Source organism: Etheostoma spectabile, chromosome 23, assembly GCF_008692095.1.
Source record: "Etheostoma spectabile isolate EspeVRDwgs_2016 chromosome 23, UIUC_Espe_1.0, whole genome shotgun sequence".
NCBI lineage: Eukaryota > Metazoa > Chordata > Actinopteri > Perciformes > Percidae > Etheostoma > Etheostoma spectabile.
This window is the reverse complement of record NC_045755.1, coordinates 6,523,851-6,542,611: the sequence shown is the minus strand read 5'-3', so window position 1 is coordinate 6,542,611 and position 18,761 is coordinate 6,523,851. Positions and strand designations below refer to the sequence as shown.

Genomic DNA, 18,761 nt, shown 5'->3' with positions numbered 1-18,761 from the left:
TAACATTATTATTATTAATAATAATAATACATAATAAAATGTAGTAAACACCTGATCAATTATCATGGACGTAAACTACAGTTAGCCAACTTTTTGGCTTCGAATGTGTCCGAACGAACGAACAGATAACAGATCATAACAGAGACGTTTCCGAGGATCGTTGATTCTAGCTAATTGTTCAATGAATAAAGTTCTGCGTGTGTTGCATTCACGGTCATTCTATGTCAAGAGCTTATTTGGTTTCTCGGAACATATTAAATATTGTATCACCACGAGAATTACGGCTTTAAACCAACGGGCCTTCTTGACCTCAAAAGGGTTGGGGGGGGGGTCACCAGGGTTGGGCATGATAGCAAAGGTTTGTTGTTGTTCTGCCTGTGTCCTCAACCCTTTTATACTGTCCCCTGTGGCTAGAGGAAAACTGCTGAATCAATAGCCCAGTGTATGACAGATATATACAGTCACCAGTTAAACTCATATGCTTTAGTAATACAAATATAACAGCCCGGTCCGGAGAAACAAATATAGGTCTCAGCTTTTATTCTGACAGTGCAACTGCTCCGATTCACGACCGACTAAAGGCAGTGCATTGGTTGTGTGACAGATGGGCTTTTGTGTGAAATCTACGACTCACCACCAACATGACCTCCAGCGTCACACGTAGAGTAGTGCGTACGGGTGGGAGTTGTCTGGTGAAACGCATTGTTGTGTTGGGGGATGAGCCGCCCGTACTGCTGCTGCTGCTGTTACTGCTATTTGCTCCTGGTCGACTGTGGCTAGCCAGTGACTCTAGCCTATGAATGGTCCACAAAGCAAACCATTGTGTGTTCTCTGTAGAATTTAATATCGAAACTTCACAGGCATTTTATTTATTATTTCATTAGTAGCTGAAAAGACCCCAGTATCGCCCGTTGGATGAGAACACTGTGTGCGGAATTAGAGCCACTTAGCAGGCCGTATCGCCATTGCTTTGTAAGGCTGCTGGCTAGCTACCGTCTTCCTCAACTAGCAAAACTGTTCGTGAATCCGAGGTATGTTGTTTTGCTTTATGTGCTTTTCTGTGCGTTTTGCGGTGACGACGTGGAAGCATTCAGTGCATCTGCAAAGTGTGTGTCTAATGTTATACATTGGGTATGAATTAACATACGTGGTTTTGAAGAGCTCTTGTTTTGTTTGACGCCATTTGCTCCGTTTAGGGGGTGGCTAGCTCCTCTTGCTAGTTAGCTGGCTAGCTACTGTTATTGTTAGCAACTTGGCCACTTTGACAGTGAGTCGTTATGTCAAAAGGAAAATTCATCTCTGCACCAAATGGGCAAGTGCTAACTTCGGCGCAGTCATGTTGAAAGTGTTCTGTGTGGCCGCCTCCCACCACATTTAAATGCCTCAGCTCATTGACAAAACTCTAACGTACAGCTGGCTACTTACGTTACATATCAGTTCACAACATAGCGTTACTAGTCTCTGTAGCTTTAAACTTTAAAGTTCCACCTTCCTTTTGCTCTCTTAGTCAGCCGGTTAACTTTAAAGTTATTTAAGTATGCCCATAAAATCTCATAATGTAAAACTTATTCTGTTTTGGTTCAGGGGAGATTGGATTAAATTATACCATATCTCTCAGTTCAAAACAGGAACATTGTATTATCATAGCAATCCGTTTTAATGCATGTTATTTCTGGAGCATATATTCATATTATTTGTTTTCTTACTTGCAGGTTACACACTATTTTGATAGCTATCAGAGTATGAGATATCCAATTCACTTTATTTACATAGCACGATTTTAACAAACACAAGGTTTCCAAAGTGCTGCACAAAAAGATAATATAGAATAAATAGATAACACAGTAAAAGTACAAATAAAAAGATGAGGTACCCAATATAGATATAAAAACAGTAAAATATAATAAATGGAAAAAAATAAAATAACTAAAATGAATTGCCAGCATACGGTAAAAATATGCAAGTGTACACATAAGATCAACACTACCTATTGTTAAAAGCCAAAGAAAAGAGGTGGGTTTTAAAAGGAGACAGAGAGGAGGCCTGTCTAATGTGCAGAGGCAGCCCATTCCAAAGTTTTGGAGCTGCAATAGCAAACGCTCGGTCTCCTAGCTTTAGGCACCGCAGGTCAGCTTACCTGAGAGATCAGAATCAGAATCAGCTTTATTTTCCAGGTATGAGGACACATACGAGGAATTTTTCTTTGGAGCATCGTTCCTCACATTGTGCTTACACATTCTAATGTGTAACCCCAACCGGCCCGTCAGACACCGCCTACCAACAGCCTGGGTCTGTCCGAGGTTTCTGCCTAAAAGGAAGTTTTTCCTCGCCACTGTCGCACTGTTGCTTGCTCTGGAGGAAACTACTAGAACTGTTGGATCCTTGTAAATTCTGGAGTGGGGTCTAGACCTACTCTATCTGTAAGGTGTCTCAAGATAACTGTTGTTATGAATTGATACTATAAATAAAATTGAATTGAATTGAACATACAAAAACAACCAAAACTAAAATATACACACACTAATATATACACAATATATACATACTCTAAACAGAAACAATACAGAGGCATGAGTGCAATGAGTGCAATGAAGAGTTCAATTCAGTTCAATAAAAAAATATTTAAATGTGGAGCATAGTGCAAATGATACTGGGATAAATAGTATTATGTTATTATAGATCGACAGGGAGTGTAGGGGGGTAGTAGCTCAGAGAGTTAAGGGGGGGGGGGGGGGGGGGGGGGGGGGAAGCCATTCGAGGCATTAAAAACAAGTAAAAGGATTTTAAAATGAATCCTCAAATGGATGGGCAGCCAGTGGCTTGAAGCTAAAATAGGTGAAATGTGCTCACACTTGCTTGTGCCAGTTAAAAGACATGCAGCAGCATATCTCATACTGGGGTGGAAAACGTAGCTTTTGAAAACAATTAATACTTTGACAATTATGTTGCTGTTTTGAATGTTTTGTACTATGAGAAGTGGGACTCTATGTCAATCATGAAGTGTGTGTTATGCCACAGAATACTGTATCAATAAATTATCATGGTCTTTGTTTTTTCTGACCTCTGAAAGGCAGCTCCTCGAAAAAATGCATCCACCTTTTTTGCCCTTGGTTTAACCGACTCCCCTAGTGAAGTAAATGCAGACCTCTAATAGTCTCTCCCCACTCTGCCTCCACAGCAACACGGAGCGTCAAGATGAAGAAGAAAGCTCGGCAGCACCGGGTTGCGGTGCCGCAGAGGCCGCCATCTCCCATCAAGCCTTCCCCCAACAAGCAGATCCTGACTTACGCCCAGGCGCAGCGCATGGTGGAGTTCGATGTCGATGGCCGCCTCCATCGAATCAGCGTATACGACCAGCTGGACGTGATCTCGGATGATGACCCCATGGTGCAGGAGATGATGGAGTGCACCAGCAATAAGGAGAATGCTGAGAAACCACAGCAGGTCCTCCTGAGGTCAGTGAGACTAAAAAACAACCTGGAGAAAAGAAACGCTGCATTGGGCATCACTGGCCATGGAGAAGGAGGTGGACAACCGGCCGCTGGTAATTCCGGTCCAAAGCTTCAGGAGCCTAAATTTCGTACAGTGGAATATAATCTTCCAGCAGTTCCTAAGCGCTCAGCTGCCTTTTACAAATACACTGAGAAGACAGAGGAAGAGCTGGATGAGGAAACAGAGTATGACATGGATGAGGAAGATTATGCCTGGCTGGATTTGGTGAATGAAAAGCGGAGAAGCGAAGGGGTCAGTCAGGTCTCTTACAACGTCTTTGAGTTCCTCGTCGACCGCTTTGAGAAAGAGTTACACTTGGAGAGTCTGGATCAAGGCAGTGAAAAGCACGCTCCCATCGATGAGGACGCCGCCTGCTCCATCTGTATGGATGGAGAGTGTCACAACAGCAACGCTATCCTGTTTTGTGATATGTGCAACGTGGCTGTGCACCAGGAATGTTACGGTGTACCTTATATTCCTGAGGGCCAGTGGCTCTGCAGACACTGCCTCCAGTTACCCACCCAGCCCGCAGGCTGCATCCTTTGCCCGAACAAGGGTGGAGCTGTGAAAAAGACAGACGATGACCGCTGGGGTCACGTGGTGTGCGCCCTCTGGGTCCCTGAGGTTGGCTTCTCCAACACCACCTTCATTGAACCCATTGATGGCGTCAGCCACATTCCTTCAGCCCGCTGGAAGCTCACGTGCTACCTCTGCAAGGAGAAAGGTGTTGGGGCGTGCATCCAGTGCCACAAAGCCAACTGTTACACCGCCTTCCATGTTAGTTGTGCCCAAAAGGCTGGCCTCTTTATGAAGATGGAGCCAATCAAAGAGGTAACTGACACCGGAGAGCCCACATTCTCTGTGAAAAAGACAGCCTATTGTGGAGCTCATACACCTAACGGGTGTGTAAGGAGGCCTCTTACAATATATGATGATGCCAAACCCAAAAATGGACTATGTAAGAAAGTGTACAAAAGGAGAGGTGTTGGTAAAAGACAGTCAAAAGGAAAAAAGAAGAAGAAAAAGAGTGAGAAACCCGAACCTGAAAGTGAAGCTGCAACCCCTGCTACCATGCCAACGTTTCCTGCTCACAGGTATGCTTATGAGTGGTGTTTATTGTGGGCGATGTAGTATTTGGTGTGTTGGGAGGGCATAATTAATATTCATGCTTAGTGTGTGAGTGGGGGTTCAGGCCAGGCCTTTCTGTCTTTCTCATAGACACTGACAGGGCTGTGGGTTGTTGATGTAGTAACACTGGCTGGTGCATGGTTTGTGCATTTGTGACATTGGTTAATGTTTGCCTGCACAAAGAGAAGCTTCAGTGATCTGCCAGCATGCACTTGGTCTGCACCAAGTGCCATTCAAATGCTGTTTGAAGTTTGTCGGCAGCTGTTACTTTTAATATTACTCTGAAAAACCACAACCACATGTAACCAGCCACAGATCACACAGTACACCAGTGACACTTGAGGTGTGCTTAGCTAGTTGTCCTGTATCTCTCCCTGGCTGTGTCCTTCTGATACCCATCTTCCTGCCTCGTCTAGGTTACAAACCATTCTGAACCAGGTGTCAGTACAGAAGAAGAAAGCATTTGTGGAGCTGGTCCTGAATTACTGGACACTAAAAAGGCAATCGAGGAATGGGCTTCCCCTCATCAGACGCCTTCAGACAAGCATACAGTCTCAGAAGAATGCACAACCGGTTTGTTCATCTGTCAGTCAACCACAGGAGACTTTCAGTCTTTGTTTAGCCTTTTACCAAAGTACCAGAAGCATTTCGAACTTGACATGTTTAACGATTTTCAATTTCACACATTTTCTATAGGCCTTTTAGATAAAGTGGTTTGCCTAGCATGCTTTTCAACATGTAGTGCTGTTAACAAAGAGTTTGATCGTGCTGTGTTTACATGCTAGCCGCATGCAGCATGTTAACTGCTAAATGTGGCTCTGTGTGCCATAAAGAAATATAAGACCTCATTGAATGGAAAACTGAGTCTTGATAAACATGTACCCATTGTGCAAGTTGCTAATTCTTTTCTCCAATTCTGCATTATAGATTTTTTTAAATTCATTTTCTTCTCCAGAGGCAGAGTGACGAGGAGAACAGGGTACTGAAGGACCAGTTGAAGGAGTGGCATCGTCTCCGACATGACTTGGAGAGAGCCCGGCTGCTGCTAGAGCTAATCCGGAAGAGGGAGAAGCTCAAGAGGGAAGAGGTAGGAGTGGAGGAATTGATTGGTAGACCTCTGACTTAAAGCTGTGGTCTGCTAAATTCCACTAAATAAACGAAACAATCTGATCTTGTAATAGTTCCTCTCTGTGGTGTGTTCTAGATTAAACTGCAGGAGACCCTTCTAGAGATACAGTTGAGTCCATTCAGTATTTTGCTCAGAACCCTCTTGGACCAGCTCCAGACAAAAGACCAGGCCAAGATCTTCACCCAGCCAGTTGATGTCAACGAGGTGAACTTCAGTAGATACTTGGAAGCTTTGCAGTTTTCTGTTGTTGAGCTTGTCCACACATCATATATTATATCTTTTTTTCCTTTGAAACACACACACACACACACACACACACACACACACACACACACACACACACACACACACACACACACACACACACACACACACACACACACCTATACCTATGAAAGAATATGAATCCTATGAGTACAATATGCTGCAAAACTATTTAAATTCCTGCATTTCTTGTTGTTATGTGGATGTACTTTATCATTCTGTGGTACTGTTTATTTATTTATTGTGTAATTTTGCAAAATTGTAGCGTTGTTGCAGGGGAGGTGATTGTTGTAAGCTTTACCAAGGAAACATAGTGCTGAATCTGAATCTGGCTCTATTCAATCTCTTTTGGCAATAGCAGTGCATAGTGTTGGCTAATCAGACATGTTATGGAACATATCTCATAGTGCTGGATGTACCTTGTGGCATTATGCCAATTTGTGGTTTGGCTCTCAGGCAATTAGCCAGAGAAGAAAGTAACTGCAGCCATGATGAACTTTTTAAGACATGTACATCCAGTTTTTAGCAAATACAAGGACTAACATTTGTCCTCCAGAGACGTCCTGTTTGATAAGGCTCAAAAGTGGACTTGCTGGTTCATATTTCAACACAGCACTTTGCCAGTGTGCTGTTGTCAGGTGGAACACCTGCTAATGGCAAAACTGTGAAATAATGGGAAGTCACACAAACATTTACACAATTTCAACTCTGTGTTTAATCTAAGTACATTAAATACAAGAGTCCAGGGGAGGACAACACAGAGTGTGATCTTGTGAAATATCAAATCATTGATTATGAGTTTCTATACTACCACCTACCAATGGAGAGGAATTACATCCTTTGCTTCCCCGTACATCACCAAACATGTTAAAAGTTGCACTTGGACTCACCACAAAGACTACAGACAGCGGACAACTGCTCGCTCCATGGCACAGGTTCAGATCCTAGTGACTCTGGGTGTAAATCAACACCCCCTGTCCTCGTTTTGACAGTGTTGGGCAGTGGGACTGCCTGTTAAGTGGAATGTGTTACTCGAGAGTCCACTGGCAGATGGTGACGTGTGAAACAGGTGAAGGGTTGATCTTCTTGTGAGCCTGGCTAGCTCAGTCAGTAGAGCATGAGACTCTTAATCTCAGGGTAGTGGGTTCGAGCCCCATGTTGGGTGCAGTTTTTGTCTCTGAATTACCAGTAGATTTTGTTGGTTAACTGTTGGTAATGAGAGGTCTACGTTTTAAGACATTACAATCTAGAAAACAATATGACATGTTATTGATTTTTTTTTTTAGTGTTGTGAAAGTTAATATGCCCCAGCAGACTAATGTGATCTGCTTTACAGATATGCTGACATGAAAGCTCTATTAGAGACTGTATCTAAAATAATTATATTTGGTCTAGCATGTTGGGTTGACATGCAACATACAATGATATTCACCTTACGTTTAAAAATAAATGGTGAAAGTTGGAGAAAGATAATTACTTATATCTGCTGTTTCCTGATAGGTGCCTGACTACCTCGACCATATTCAGCACCCAATGGACTTCTTCACCATGCGGCAGCGCATCGATGCACAGGCCTACAACAACTTTGAGCAGTTTGAGAACGACTTCAACCTCATTATTGATAACTGCATGAAATACAACTCAAAGGACACCTATTTCTACCGGAGTGCCGTTCGCCTCCGAGACCAGGGCGGGGCCCTGCTCAGAAAGGCTCGGCGAGATGTGGAGAAAATCGGCTTTGACACTGAAAGCGGCATGCATCTGGCTGAAGCGCCGGAAATCAAAGCACCAACATCCTTTTCTTGGGAGGACGGTAAGGGCAGCGGCGAAGGCACTCTTGCCTCTGTGACGTGTTTCCATCAGTAGAGTCTGGGCGAGTGAATGAGGAAATAGTCACAAAATTTGACCATGTTTCTACTGTTTTCATTTTCTCCTTAGTGGACCGCCTACTAGCGCCAGCCAATCGGGAGCACCTGTCTCCGGACAAGCAGCTGCAGCAGCTACTGGAGAAGTTTGACCTGACCTGTGCCATGAAGTCCAGCCCCTCCCGCAGCAAGCGCCTAAAGCTGCTCAAAAAGACCATCAACGATGTGCGCAATGAGATGAGCCTAAAGAAAGTCCTTCCCTCCCACCACCACCACTCGTCTTCCTCCACAACTCCCTCCACATTAGCATCATCTTCATCAGCTGCCTCCCACCCAGAGTTGAGTAACCCTAAACAAGAGAGAATGAAGCCCAATGGACATTTTCCAGATGATGAGGGTACGTATTGGGTTTGGATTTGTGTGTGCCATGTGATTTTTAAAGACAATCACATGTCCTTAATATCCTGAAGCGCAGGTCAGAGGTCAGAGGTTAGCCCCTAACCCAAAACATAGCCTCACCGAGCAATGCCACTTGCTGTTCCCTATACTAATTATGTGTCTGAAACCTGGTAGTATAGTCGTCTTTGCTTTGAGTTGCCCTCCAAATCTCTGATTTTTTTTTTGCGATTAAGTCTTATTATATTACTCATTATACAATCATTATAAACTCTGCTCTGTTGCTGTTTCAGGGGAATTTGCGAGCCTATGGTTTTGAACATGAACCTTTCTAATTTTCTAAAACGAAACTCAAGAAAGCCATCTTAATTAAAACCTTTGAAAGGCATAGGATAATTGGTGGTAACTTGTTTGTTAATGTGGAATAAGATTCTTCAGTAATATTGACACACTCTTAAGAATATCAATTGAACTGATAACTAATGTCTTTTAGACAGAAATGTTTTTTTTTTGTCCAAACAGAACAAGAAAATAATACAACCGATGGTTTAACGGAAAAAATGTTCACAAGGCTTACAGACACACAACACCTTATGAGAACTCCTGATTCCAAATTACAGAAGCAGACAGTAACACCTTTTAGGATTACATGGCTATCATGGTTGTGCTCTTGCTGCAGAGAGTGATTGGCAAATCCAAACAACATTCTTATGTCCCTCTGTTTAACTGATCCCTGAATGGGAGTGCACCCAGGGCTCAGAGCCAACACTGTCCACACCAGTACACTATAATCACCACAAAAAATGTGTAAATAAGGTTACTGTAGTATCACACTGTGTCACTGCATTGGCTTTTTAAAGCTTAAACTCACAGACATGGCTGAGTCACATTAAGTCTGGTGAAGATAGCATTATAATGAGATGGTGGGTAAAAAAGTAAAAAGTAATTTGGTTAATTTTTTAGTCATAAAAGTGCCTCACTGTTTATTATTTACTTTTATGATAAACATAAAAGTAGAGCTGGGAAATATGTCGCTGTTATATCGATATCGCGATATGAGACTAGATATCGTCTTAGATTTTGGATATCGTCATATCGTAATATCATAATGTGTTGTCTTTTCCTGGTTATAAAGGCTGCATTACAGTAAAGTGATGTCATTTTATGATCATACCAGACTGTTGTACCTGTTCTATTATTTGCCTTTACCCTCTTAGACATTAAATCCACATTACTGATTACTGATTATTTTTTAAAAACCTCATTGTGTAAATATTTTGTGAAAGCACCAATAGTCAACACTACAATATTGTCGTCGGTATTGTTACCGAGGTATTCGGTCAAAAATATGTGATATTTGATTTTCTCCAAATCACCCAGCCCTACCTAAAAGTGTATGTGTTGCAGCACTTTACTGTTGGTAATCGCGTTATATTAGCTCATATTTTTTTGTCTTTGTTATGACTGGACTTTTGTTGTATTGTTAATGTTTTTACTTTTTGTTGTTCTTCCAAAATAGTATGCCAAAGATTTCATTATGTGCTTGTGCATAGCTAATCCTTTACAACAATAAAATGTAATATATTCTATTTCTATAGCACCATGAGGAAATAGTTATAAGAATGGAAGAGAGTGAAAATAAATTAATATAAATAATAAAACTGAAAGAAAAACTGATGCACTGCACCCAAAAAAACAAGTAAACAAATTGTGGCGCATAATTATGAAAAACTTGGCAATAACTGTAAGCCTATGTGCAATAGTATGAAAAATATGTGTTGCGCTTAGTGGGTGCAATTTGAATAATTAATGTACGCTGCATGGTCAAACATTCAATTTTCTTCTTCTTCCCTACAGGAGACAAATCTCTTCCTCCTAAACTGGAGCATTCAGACTCTATCCCCCCCCTCATCCACTCAGACACAGACCCCGAGCCCCCCACTCTCAAACCAATCGATGCCGCCCCAGACTGTGAAGACAGGCATCCCAGCAAGCGCGTCAAGTTCGATGGGGAAATACCAGACCTCCTCCCCTCCGCCCTACGCCTCAATGGCCACTCCCGCGACAGCCTGCAGAACTCGTTGCTGGACAGAGATGTGAGCGTGGTGGCCACATCCACGCTCGCAGAGCCTACGGGCACGGTTAACCGCCGGACGGCCGTGCTCTTCCGCAAATCCAAGGCCGCTAGTCCCCGCAAGCCCCCAAGGAACGAAGACGAGGGGGCTGATCGACTTGACGGAAAAGAGGGCGAGGAGGAGGATGAAGATGGCGCACCGCTGGGCTCCAAGTCCTTCCTGTCGGTGGTCATACCCCGGCTGGAGACGCTACTTCACAGCAAGAAGAGGAAGCACAGCGGCAGCAGAGACGGCGAAGAGGATGGAGAAGGGGGAGAACATGAAGACGAGGGAGAGTCTCCTGTGAAACGACTTGACACCGGTAGGAAGTGTACACAGAAAAAAACTCAAATGGGCTGTATGTCTGTCACCACCTGATGTGAGTTGAGTGCCAATGTGAGTTGCGCATGTACGGTTTACTGACTACCCAATGTGAGTCGAGTATACGCCATAACTTTATGTACATGTTATCTATGGATACATAAAGTGGGGAAAGAAAGATTTCAGGCAAATTAGGAGGCAGCAGGTAAAATGTTTTATAGAGAAATCAACAGGTTATGGACTCCACTCTCATGACCCCTTATGCATATTTTTAAGACTCCAAAAACTGCAGGAAAGCATTCCGAGCCTCATTTAAAGTTTAAAGCGTGTAGATGTCGCCGCGTCATTGTTGCAAAGTGACGCATGCGCAACTCCCATCTGCATTTGCCTCACATCGGGTAATGGCAATGTCACTGACTATGATTTCTGTGGTGATTCAGTGCCATCAATATTTCCACGGTCTAACTCCCAATTTCCACTGGTTCCGGAATGGCGGCAGAGTCATTAGGTTTTCATTAAAGTCAATGTGTGTATTTTCACTGACTGCAGAACGGCTGCGTTCCGACTCCGGCACAGCTCTGGTGATCCGCGCAGCTTCTATTTTTGCCGGACGCCGGAGAGCTCCGCAGCAATTCAGCACATGGCCGGACAGGAAGTCGAGCACAGAAACAAAAGGAAACATCTGGTTAATTTTCAATATAAAATACAGCGTGCTCACGGCGGATCATATTTCCCTGCACTACACCTTAAAACACAGCTCAGAGTTGTTTACCCTTCACTCCTCTGGATGGAAACAAACTGTTGTTGGTTTTGTGACTCTATTCTACGTGAATTCGAAAGATCTCCTGGGTCCTCGTGACTTCAGCTGTCAGTCATGGCCACAGCCGTTCCGCAACAAATCCGGAGCTGGTGGGTATTGACGGACGGTGGAGCACGGAGCCGTCACGCAGCGGAGCCGATCCGCAGCCGTTCCGCAACCGGTGGAGACGAAATCAGGCGCAACACTAGCCTAACGTATACTTTTTCACGGTTGTCTTAGTTACCCAATATCAGAATATGAATGCCATTTCATCACTGCTCTGATTAAATTAGTGTATGTATTTAGTTCTGCTGCCAACCCCTGAAACTGTCAGTTCAAACATTGCAATTAGCCATTAGACTACTTACAAGTCAGCGCAGTCAAAACAGCACAGCAGTAATTAGCAACAGACACTTGTTTACTCTTTTACATCAGTTTGCATAATAAGATTAGAGGCTGATTGGAAAAAAAATGCAGACACATTACCATTTTGTGTTGGGTTGTAAATCTTATTTGGATTCTATTGTGCTGTGCCTCCTCTCAGGCTTGTCAAGCGGTTTTCTGGAGGTGGAAGAGGAGAAGGAGGTAGAAGACTCTAGTAGAGCCAGTAGACCTGTGGAGCCACGAAGACGCTGTGCCTCGGAGTCCTCCATCTCTTCATGTTGTAGTCTGCCAGGAAGCACCAGGTAATCCACCAGATAATAACATACAGCTAGTCTTGTGTTTTTCTTAGTTTGATTTGACTTTAAAGCAGGATCTAACGATGTCAGCTGCTTTTTCTGTTCTTCCATTCTTCTATTGAGCTGGTTGTCAGAGCAAGCCATCATCAGCACCAGAAGTTGACTGGTGTGTATATGTCTTTTCGTTTTTGTTTCTAGCACTATTCTCAGTCTTCCAAAATGTGGGAAAGGGAAACCCGCCTTGGTCCGGAGAAACACTGTGGACGACAGGGGGGAATTAATCGCCTGCATCGAAACCGGGAATTTTGCAAAAGCTGCACGAATCGCTGCTGGTAAATTGGCTGCATTACGAGAATCTGCATGCATGTGTGAGGGTTAGTCTTAACATTATGTACACAGACTATCTATTTTATTCACAGTTTCTAATAAATAGAAGTACTCTACACAATTATCATGCCTTTCTGTAAACAAAAACTGAATCAGAACCTGGATGATACTGAATTTTGAGGTTGATACTGATAACTCACACAGTAAACATGTTTTACAAGTAGGGTTGGGCATTGTTTGTTTGGACGATTCTGATTCCAATTCCGATTCTTATTGATTCTTGATTCTGATTCTTTGAGGGGAGGAATTTAAATGAGTCACATTCTTATTTCACAAATAAGAGGAAGGTTTTATTTTTGATTTAATAGTGGGTTGCAGTTTTACCGGGTTTTTTCAACTCAAAATAAAGCCGCTTACTGCGCTCCATGGCTGCAGCACAGCAAGCGCCTGGCTGCTACGGAAACCAAAACTTGCGCATATTAAACTGGGAAGCGATAATCGGATTTGAAACCAAAATCCTCCAAACGATTCCAATAAAGAAACAATTCTACTGGAATCTTAATTTTTTAAACGATTCCAAGTAGGAATTGGTTCTCGATGCCCAACTTTGTTTACATGGGCACTCAAATTTTGTTATTGAGAAAAATATGTACGTAGCTAGGCAGGAGACTTGACAAATAAAGTAAATACTGATAAAACATTTAGCACCGTAAAACCTCACTAGACTTCTAATTAAAGGTCCAACGTGCTTTGTAAAAGGCACACAGCACGAATTCAGAAACGGTGACTTCAAACAGGCCTTCCGGGCTTCTGTACAGATATGATGTAACAACTATACTACATATAGACCAAGAGTGCCGTTACAGTGCCGTTACATCCATTCCCCGGCTGCAATGATGGTGTATAGACGCCGAGAGCGCAGGTGCTGAAGACCCGGAAACGCTGACCAATCAGAGCAGACTGGGCTATTTCTGGAGGGGGGCTTAAAGAGACAGGCGCTAAAATGGATCGTTTCAAACAGAGGGTGAATACAGGTATATTCAGAAAAATGTGTTTTATGAACAGTGAAGCATGTAAACATGATCTAGTAGGAACCCAAAATACAAGTATGAACCTGAAAATGAGCATAATATGGGACCTTTAATAGAAAATAGGACCAAGTATACAGAATGCAGCTTAAAAAAACAGTTACGTGCTGACATTTTTCTTTTATGAGCCAAAATATATGCACAATAAATATTTGTGTTTGTTGCCAGACGTCTGCAGGTGCTGTGCAATCTTAAAATGTTTTAAATTGTGTTATGAAAACTATCAAACTCTGAATTGGAGAATTGAGCCTTTTAAATTTGGTCTTAAAAGTCTAACTGGCAGACACCTGACATTCATACATGCATAAAAGCAGGGTTGGAAATTACCAGCAGCTTCCAGCCAGCTTCTTGGGACTTTTGGCAGTGACCGGTGAGTCTATAACCTCTGAATGCCATCATGGCATGTAACCAGTCAGTCAACAGCTGGAGACTCATCTAAAATTCATATTTGGCTAATAAAATGCTAAAAGTGGCTGGTAAATTTTAATATATGTCGTTCACAGTGGCTCTTAAAGGGAAAAGTTAATTTCCCACCCTGGTGTTGCTGTGTGATCCTGCACTTCCAGCACAGTTTTATAAATGTGTTTTTTTTTGTGTTTAAACCCACACTTGACTTGTTTGGTGTTGTTCCCGCTTCCATAGAGGTTGGCAACAGCAATATTTGGATGCCCGCTAGTGCTGCAACTGTTGCATTGGAACCCCTAAAGCTAGTTTGGGCCAAATGTAGTGGATACCCTTCCTACCCTGCCCTGGTGAGTGTTTATGGGAGAGAAAAGCATGACAATCTACTCTTTTTAATCTGAAGTTTTCTTGTCATCTCTTCACTTTGGAACCTAATTATGGCACTCTCGTCCAGGACGAAGCAATAGTTTTACTGCGGCTGTTCTTTTAGATGTCCGGTGGACAGTTGTGGGTGGGGGAATGTCTGGTGTTTATCCTTTAGGTGGCAGTCTTTCACTGTTAAGCACTTCAATTTGACCTTAGCTTGAAAAGACAAATGAAGAAAATTGTGTGTGTGTGTGTCTGTGTGTCTGTCTGTCTGTCTGTCTGTCTGTCTGTCTGTGTGTGTGTCTCTTTGTCTGTCTGTCTGTCTCTCTCTGTGTGTCTGTCTCTCTCTGTGTGTCTGTCTCTCTGCGGGTGTATGTATGTTTGCCATGCGTTTGCATTCATGTGCATCTGTGTGTAACGGCCTCCCCTCTCCCCCTGTGTGTAGATCGTCGACCCCCACATGCCGCGCGTGGGCTGCCAGCACAACGGGGTGTCGATCCCCATGCCCCCCATGGACGTGCTCCGCATTGGAGAACAAATGCAGTACAAAGCCGAAGAGAAACTCTACCTCGTCCTCTTCTTCGACAACAAGCGCAGCTGGTGAGTGCTGCTATCTGTTGGAGCGCTTTAAGCTGACGCAGGTCTCTGCAAGGATAAACCTGTCAACATGTCCCTCAGCTGATCATTATTCTCTCATGGCTGCGTCACATCAATTGTCAAGAGACAAGAAAATGGCTCTCTTAAAAATGTTCTGTGTTTCAGTGGTACGCATCTAGTACAATAAATAATATTAAAATAGAGTATAACAAAAAGCTTTTTGTTTTGTTCTTTACCACCAATCAGTTGATTAAATACTCCCGAGTTCCATTTTGTTTGTCCTGGCACACGCATCATTTATCTTCTTTATTTTCCCAAAGAAACGTTTTCCATCCCAAAGACCACTGCACCCTCAAATGTAGCTGTGACAGTAGCAATAGTAATATTTTGGGACTGACAGGAACTGATGTTGGGGCTGGTACTGTGATTCAGCCAGTTTTCTCCTTTTTCCCTGCCAGAATACCTGCAGAAAACCTGTGATTTTTATCATGTGTGTGTTAGAATCCGACCGTTATATCGGCGGACTGATTTTATCGGCCGATGTTAGGCATTTTCCAAACTATCAGTATTGGCATTTACAATATAATATACAATTTTATTTTTATTTTTTATTTCTCAGAATCATTTATAATGACACATGAATTATTCTGATAAATGAATATTTAAAAACAAAAAAAAACAAAAAAACGGACAAAACACGCTTCCACTATGAGTGTTGGCGTTGTAGAGTTGTCCACCAGAGGGCGCTCTACAACATCCCTGTTGGAAACACTCTTTAATCTATTGTGTTTTTGTTCAAAGGACTTTTAAGTTTCATATTTTAAGTTTGTATTTTTAAACATTTTATTTATCAAAACTGTTGTAACAATAAAACAAACAAGTTTATTTGAAACTGCATTATCATATTCTTTTAGTGAGGACTCAAATAACTACAAATAACTAATGTGTTAATCTGTTTGTGTTCTGTTACGCATTTTTTTTTCCCCGGATTTTTAAATCACCCGAAAACCGAGGCGCCTTCTCCAAATAAGTGTTGAAACAAGTAGTCAGTTAACATTCATTAAAGTAAAATTCCAAATATTTTCCAATTCCAGCTTTTCAAATGTGAGGCTTTTCCTTGTTTTGATACAATTTTAAATTTTTTAAATATTTTTTTATCAGATCTGAAACTATTGCGGTATCATAACTAGATCAGCTTTTTAGCTTTATTCTTCCTGTCCCGTGCAAAAACCAAACTGAGAGCAAAATCTGTCAGCAAGATAGTAACACGTAAAGCGGTTGTCGTTGGTTTTCCTCACCTCGCATGAGAGAGAAAAACAACATGTGAGACTAAACTCCAGTTATCTGTAGCTCTTTGTTTCAAATCAAACTTAGTTCATTGCAACAAATCCAAGTTTTCTTGTAAGAAGGGCAATGCATACTTCTAGAATGATTTAAAAAGAAAAAAAACTATCAACCGTAGCTACTGTTCAGGGGTTGTAATATGAATGCTGCATATTCTATTTTTTCTCTCCCCTTCAGGCAGTGGCTACCTAGATCCAAGATGGTTCCTCTTGGAATGGACAAGACCATAGACAAAATCAAAATGATGGAGGGACGCACGTCCAGCATTCGCAAGGCTGTCCAGATCGCCTTCAGCCGTGCCATGAACCACCTGAGCATAGTGCAGGACGAGCCAGTCAGCGACCTCAGCGACGTGGACTGATGACGCTGGCTCTCTCTCTCTCTCACACACACACACACGTGTACGTTTCCTGTACCAAATACCTTCCTCCACTCCCCCCCTGACTCCATGTCTCTGCAGGAGACTCAAATGTTTACTGGGCACCTGCTGTAACAGGTGGTGTCTCTTCCTCATCCATTCCTACTCGCACACACTCCTACCATGTGCCGCTGGGATATGGCTGCTGCTGCTGAAATGAATGTGTCTATCTATTCCTCTCCACCTCCAGGCTTGTAACTGTGCTTAGAGACTGCTCTTTATGTCCACCTCCCATCCCTCACTCACTCACTCCACCAATCATGACTGTCATTTTCATTCATCATTTCAAGGCAAAAAACAGTTAGTGATTGATTTCCTACATTTTGGTAGCCTTACCAAACGTTGCTGTGGTGTCAGGACTTTGTAGTGAGACAAGAACTTAACACCGACCGTTAAATGCTGCCTGTAGCTGATGGGTTCGTTATTTTGGCAGGTAGCCAGTCATCATTTCTGTTACAGGTCATTAAGAAAAGAAGCGTTTAGTAGCTGGTAAATTAGCTAAAGTGGGCAGAAAATGTACATTTCATGCATACAGGAAGGCTTTTCAGTTGTATCCAAAGCTTATGTGATGTCACATTTACTTACTGGTCCTTTCCATTTACAAATATCTTTTTTGTTTTGTTTTTAAACTGTAAATATTCTGTACAGTTGCCTGACACTAACTTATTTTGTATTTTTGACATCAATGGGTACTGTACAGGGGTTTTCTTAGTATTTATACTTGATGAGTTCTTGGCACTAACATGTGAGTGCTATTTTGACAGTGCTGTATGATCAAGAAGAATGGAAAAAAAAAAGTGCAAAAGCCTTAGAATAAGGAGATTAGGGCTAAAATGTCATGTTTCAGAAAAGTATGAAAGTATTCCCTTTTTTCATTTTTTTTTTAAGTTATTGAGGTTTATAATCGTAAGCTTCCATTTGGCATTTATTAATTTTTGTATTAAAAATAGTTTTAGTATATATTTTTTCCAGATATATTTATACGATTTGAATACACGGTAATATGGTATGTAAGTCTCTGAAGCTCATACAGGCAGTCTGATGTCGTGGACCCAGAACGTATTTTGTTCTCAAGAAACCAAAAATGTTGCTACCCAGAAGTTTTTTGCCGATTTCATTTTCTGTGTGACGTGTGAACTTGTTGCCAAAAAAAAGTGAAGAGGAAAAAAAAAGTAAAAGTGTATTTTTCTGTGATACATTTGACTGTTCTTTGGTTTTGCTGTAGTCGTAGGGAGACGTGCCTGCGGTAACTTATTGTAAAGTTTTTTTGCATTACTTTATACCCAAGGAAAGACTTGCAAACTGATTGTGGTAAAGTGGCACATTTTGTGGTGGATACTTGCCTTCTTTTTAAGTAACCTTTTCTAACTTTTTTTCTAGATGTAGACTTCAAGACATTTCATTTTATTCTCTTGCCTTTTTTTCTGGGTAGCATTGGGTAGTTTTGGTATATTTCATTTTGTACTTAATTGTAGTAGTTTTTTTAATCAGGTCATATGATATATTGCTGGGACAGTTTTTTTTCTAGCAAAAAATAAAAGATACAAATATTAACATGTTTTGTTTTTTATGTAGCGTCTCTTGGTGGCATTGTGCAGTATTCAGTGTTACACAAAGTCACTGCTAAAGTAGCAGACCAACAATTTAATGAAGCCAAATTTAGGGCTGCACAATTAATCGCAATGTTATTGAAATTGCAGTTTGAACTAGTGCAATATCCAAATCGCAGGGGTGCACAACATTTGTTAAAGGTGTCAAATCATTTTAAAATAAAGTATTGTGGTGCTGCAGAGACATCCCAACCTACAAATCGTATCTTGCAACAGACTAAAGAAACAAATCTTTGTTTGGTACAGAACCCCTCGCAAAAAATCACACTTCAATCATTTTTTTTTTTTAAATATATATTTTTTAATGAAAATGAGGGATACAAAAATTAGCATTCCTTCCAATATCATGTATATCCATGCATATTGCAATCGCAATATCAGTCAAAAATAATCGCAATTAGATATTTTCCTCATATCGTGC

At 41.8% G+C, this 18,761-nt stretch overlaps 1 protein-coding gene across 9 annotated transcripts; it reads left to right on the top strand.

Annotated features, from left to right (window-relative positions):
- Positions 1–575: 575 nt before the first annotated feature.
- Positions 576–17,924, top strand: brd1a (bromodomain containing 1a). 9 transcript variants are annotated; one of them, XM_032505132.1, is made up of 13 exons: positions 576–1,031; positions 3,179–4,586; positions 5,037–5,193; positions 5,576–5,707; positions 5,825–5,953; positions 7,514–7,826; positions 7,952–8,275; positions 10,132–10,710; positions 12,053–12,194; positions 12,387–12,520; positions 14,246–14,355; positions 14,817–14,971; positions 16,490–17,924. In XM_032505132.1, exons 2-13 carry the CDS (start codon positions 3,196–3,198, stop codon positions 16,671–16,673), a joined length of 3,750 nt encoding a protein of 1,249 aa, XP_032361023.1. In that variant the 5' UTR covers positions 576–1,031; positions 3,179–3,195; the 3' UTR covers positions 16,674–17,924. The 9 variants fall into 9 exon arrangements, with proteins under 9 accessions (XP_032361023.1, XP_032361015.1, XP_032361016.1 ...); XM_032505124.1 differs by having other exon boundaries at positions 12,387–12,562; XM_032505125.1 differs by having other exon boundaries at positions 5,037–5,205.
- Positions 17,925–18,761: the final 837 nt, after the last annotated feature.

Coding starts and splice junctions, on each gene's coding strand:
- brd1a (XM_032505123.1), top strand. CDS start 3,196: ATGAAGAAGAAAGCTCGGCAGCACCGGGTTGCGGTGCCGCAGAGGCCG. Junction 4,587..5,036: donor CCAACGTTTCCTGCTCACAG/GTATGCTTATGA, acceptor TGCCTCGTCTAG/GTTACAAACCATTCTGAACC. Junction 12,563..14,245: donor ATCTGCATGCATGTGTGAGG/GTTAGTCTTAAC, acceptor CCGCTTCCATAG/AGGTTGGCAACAGCAATATT.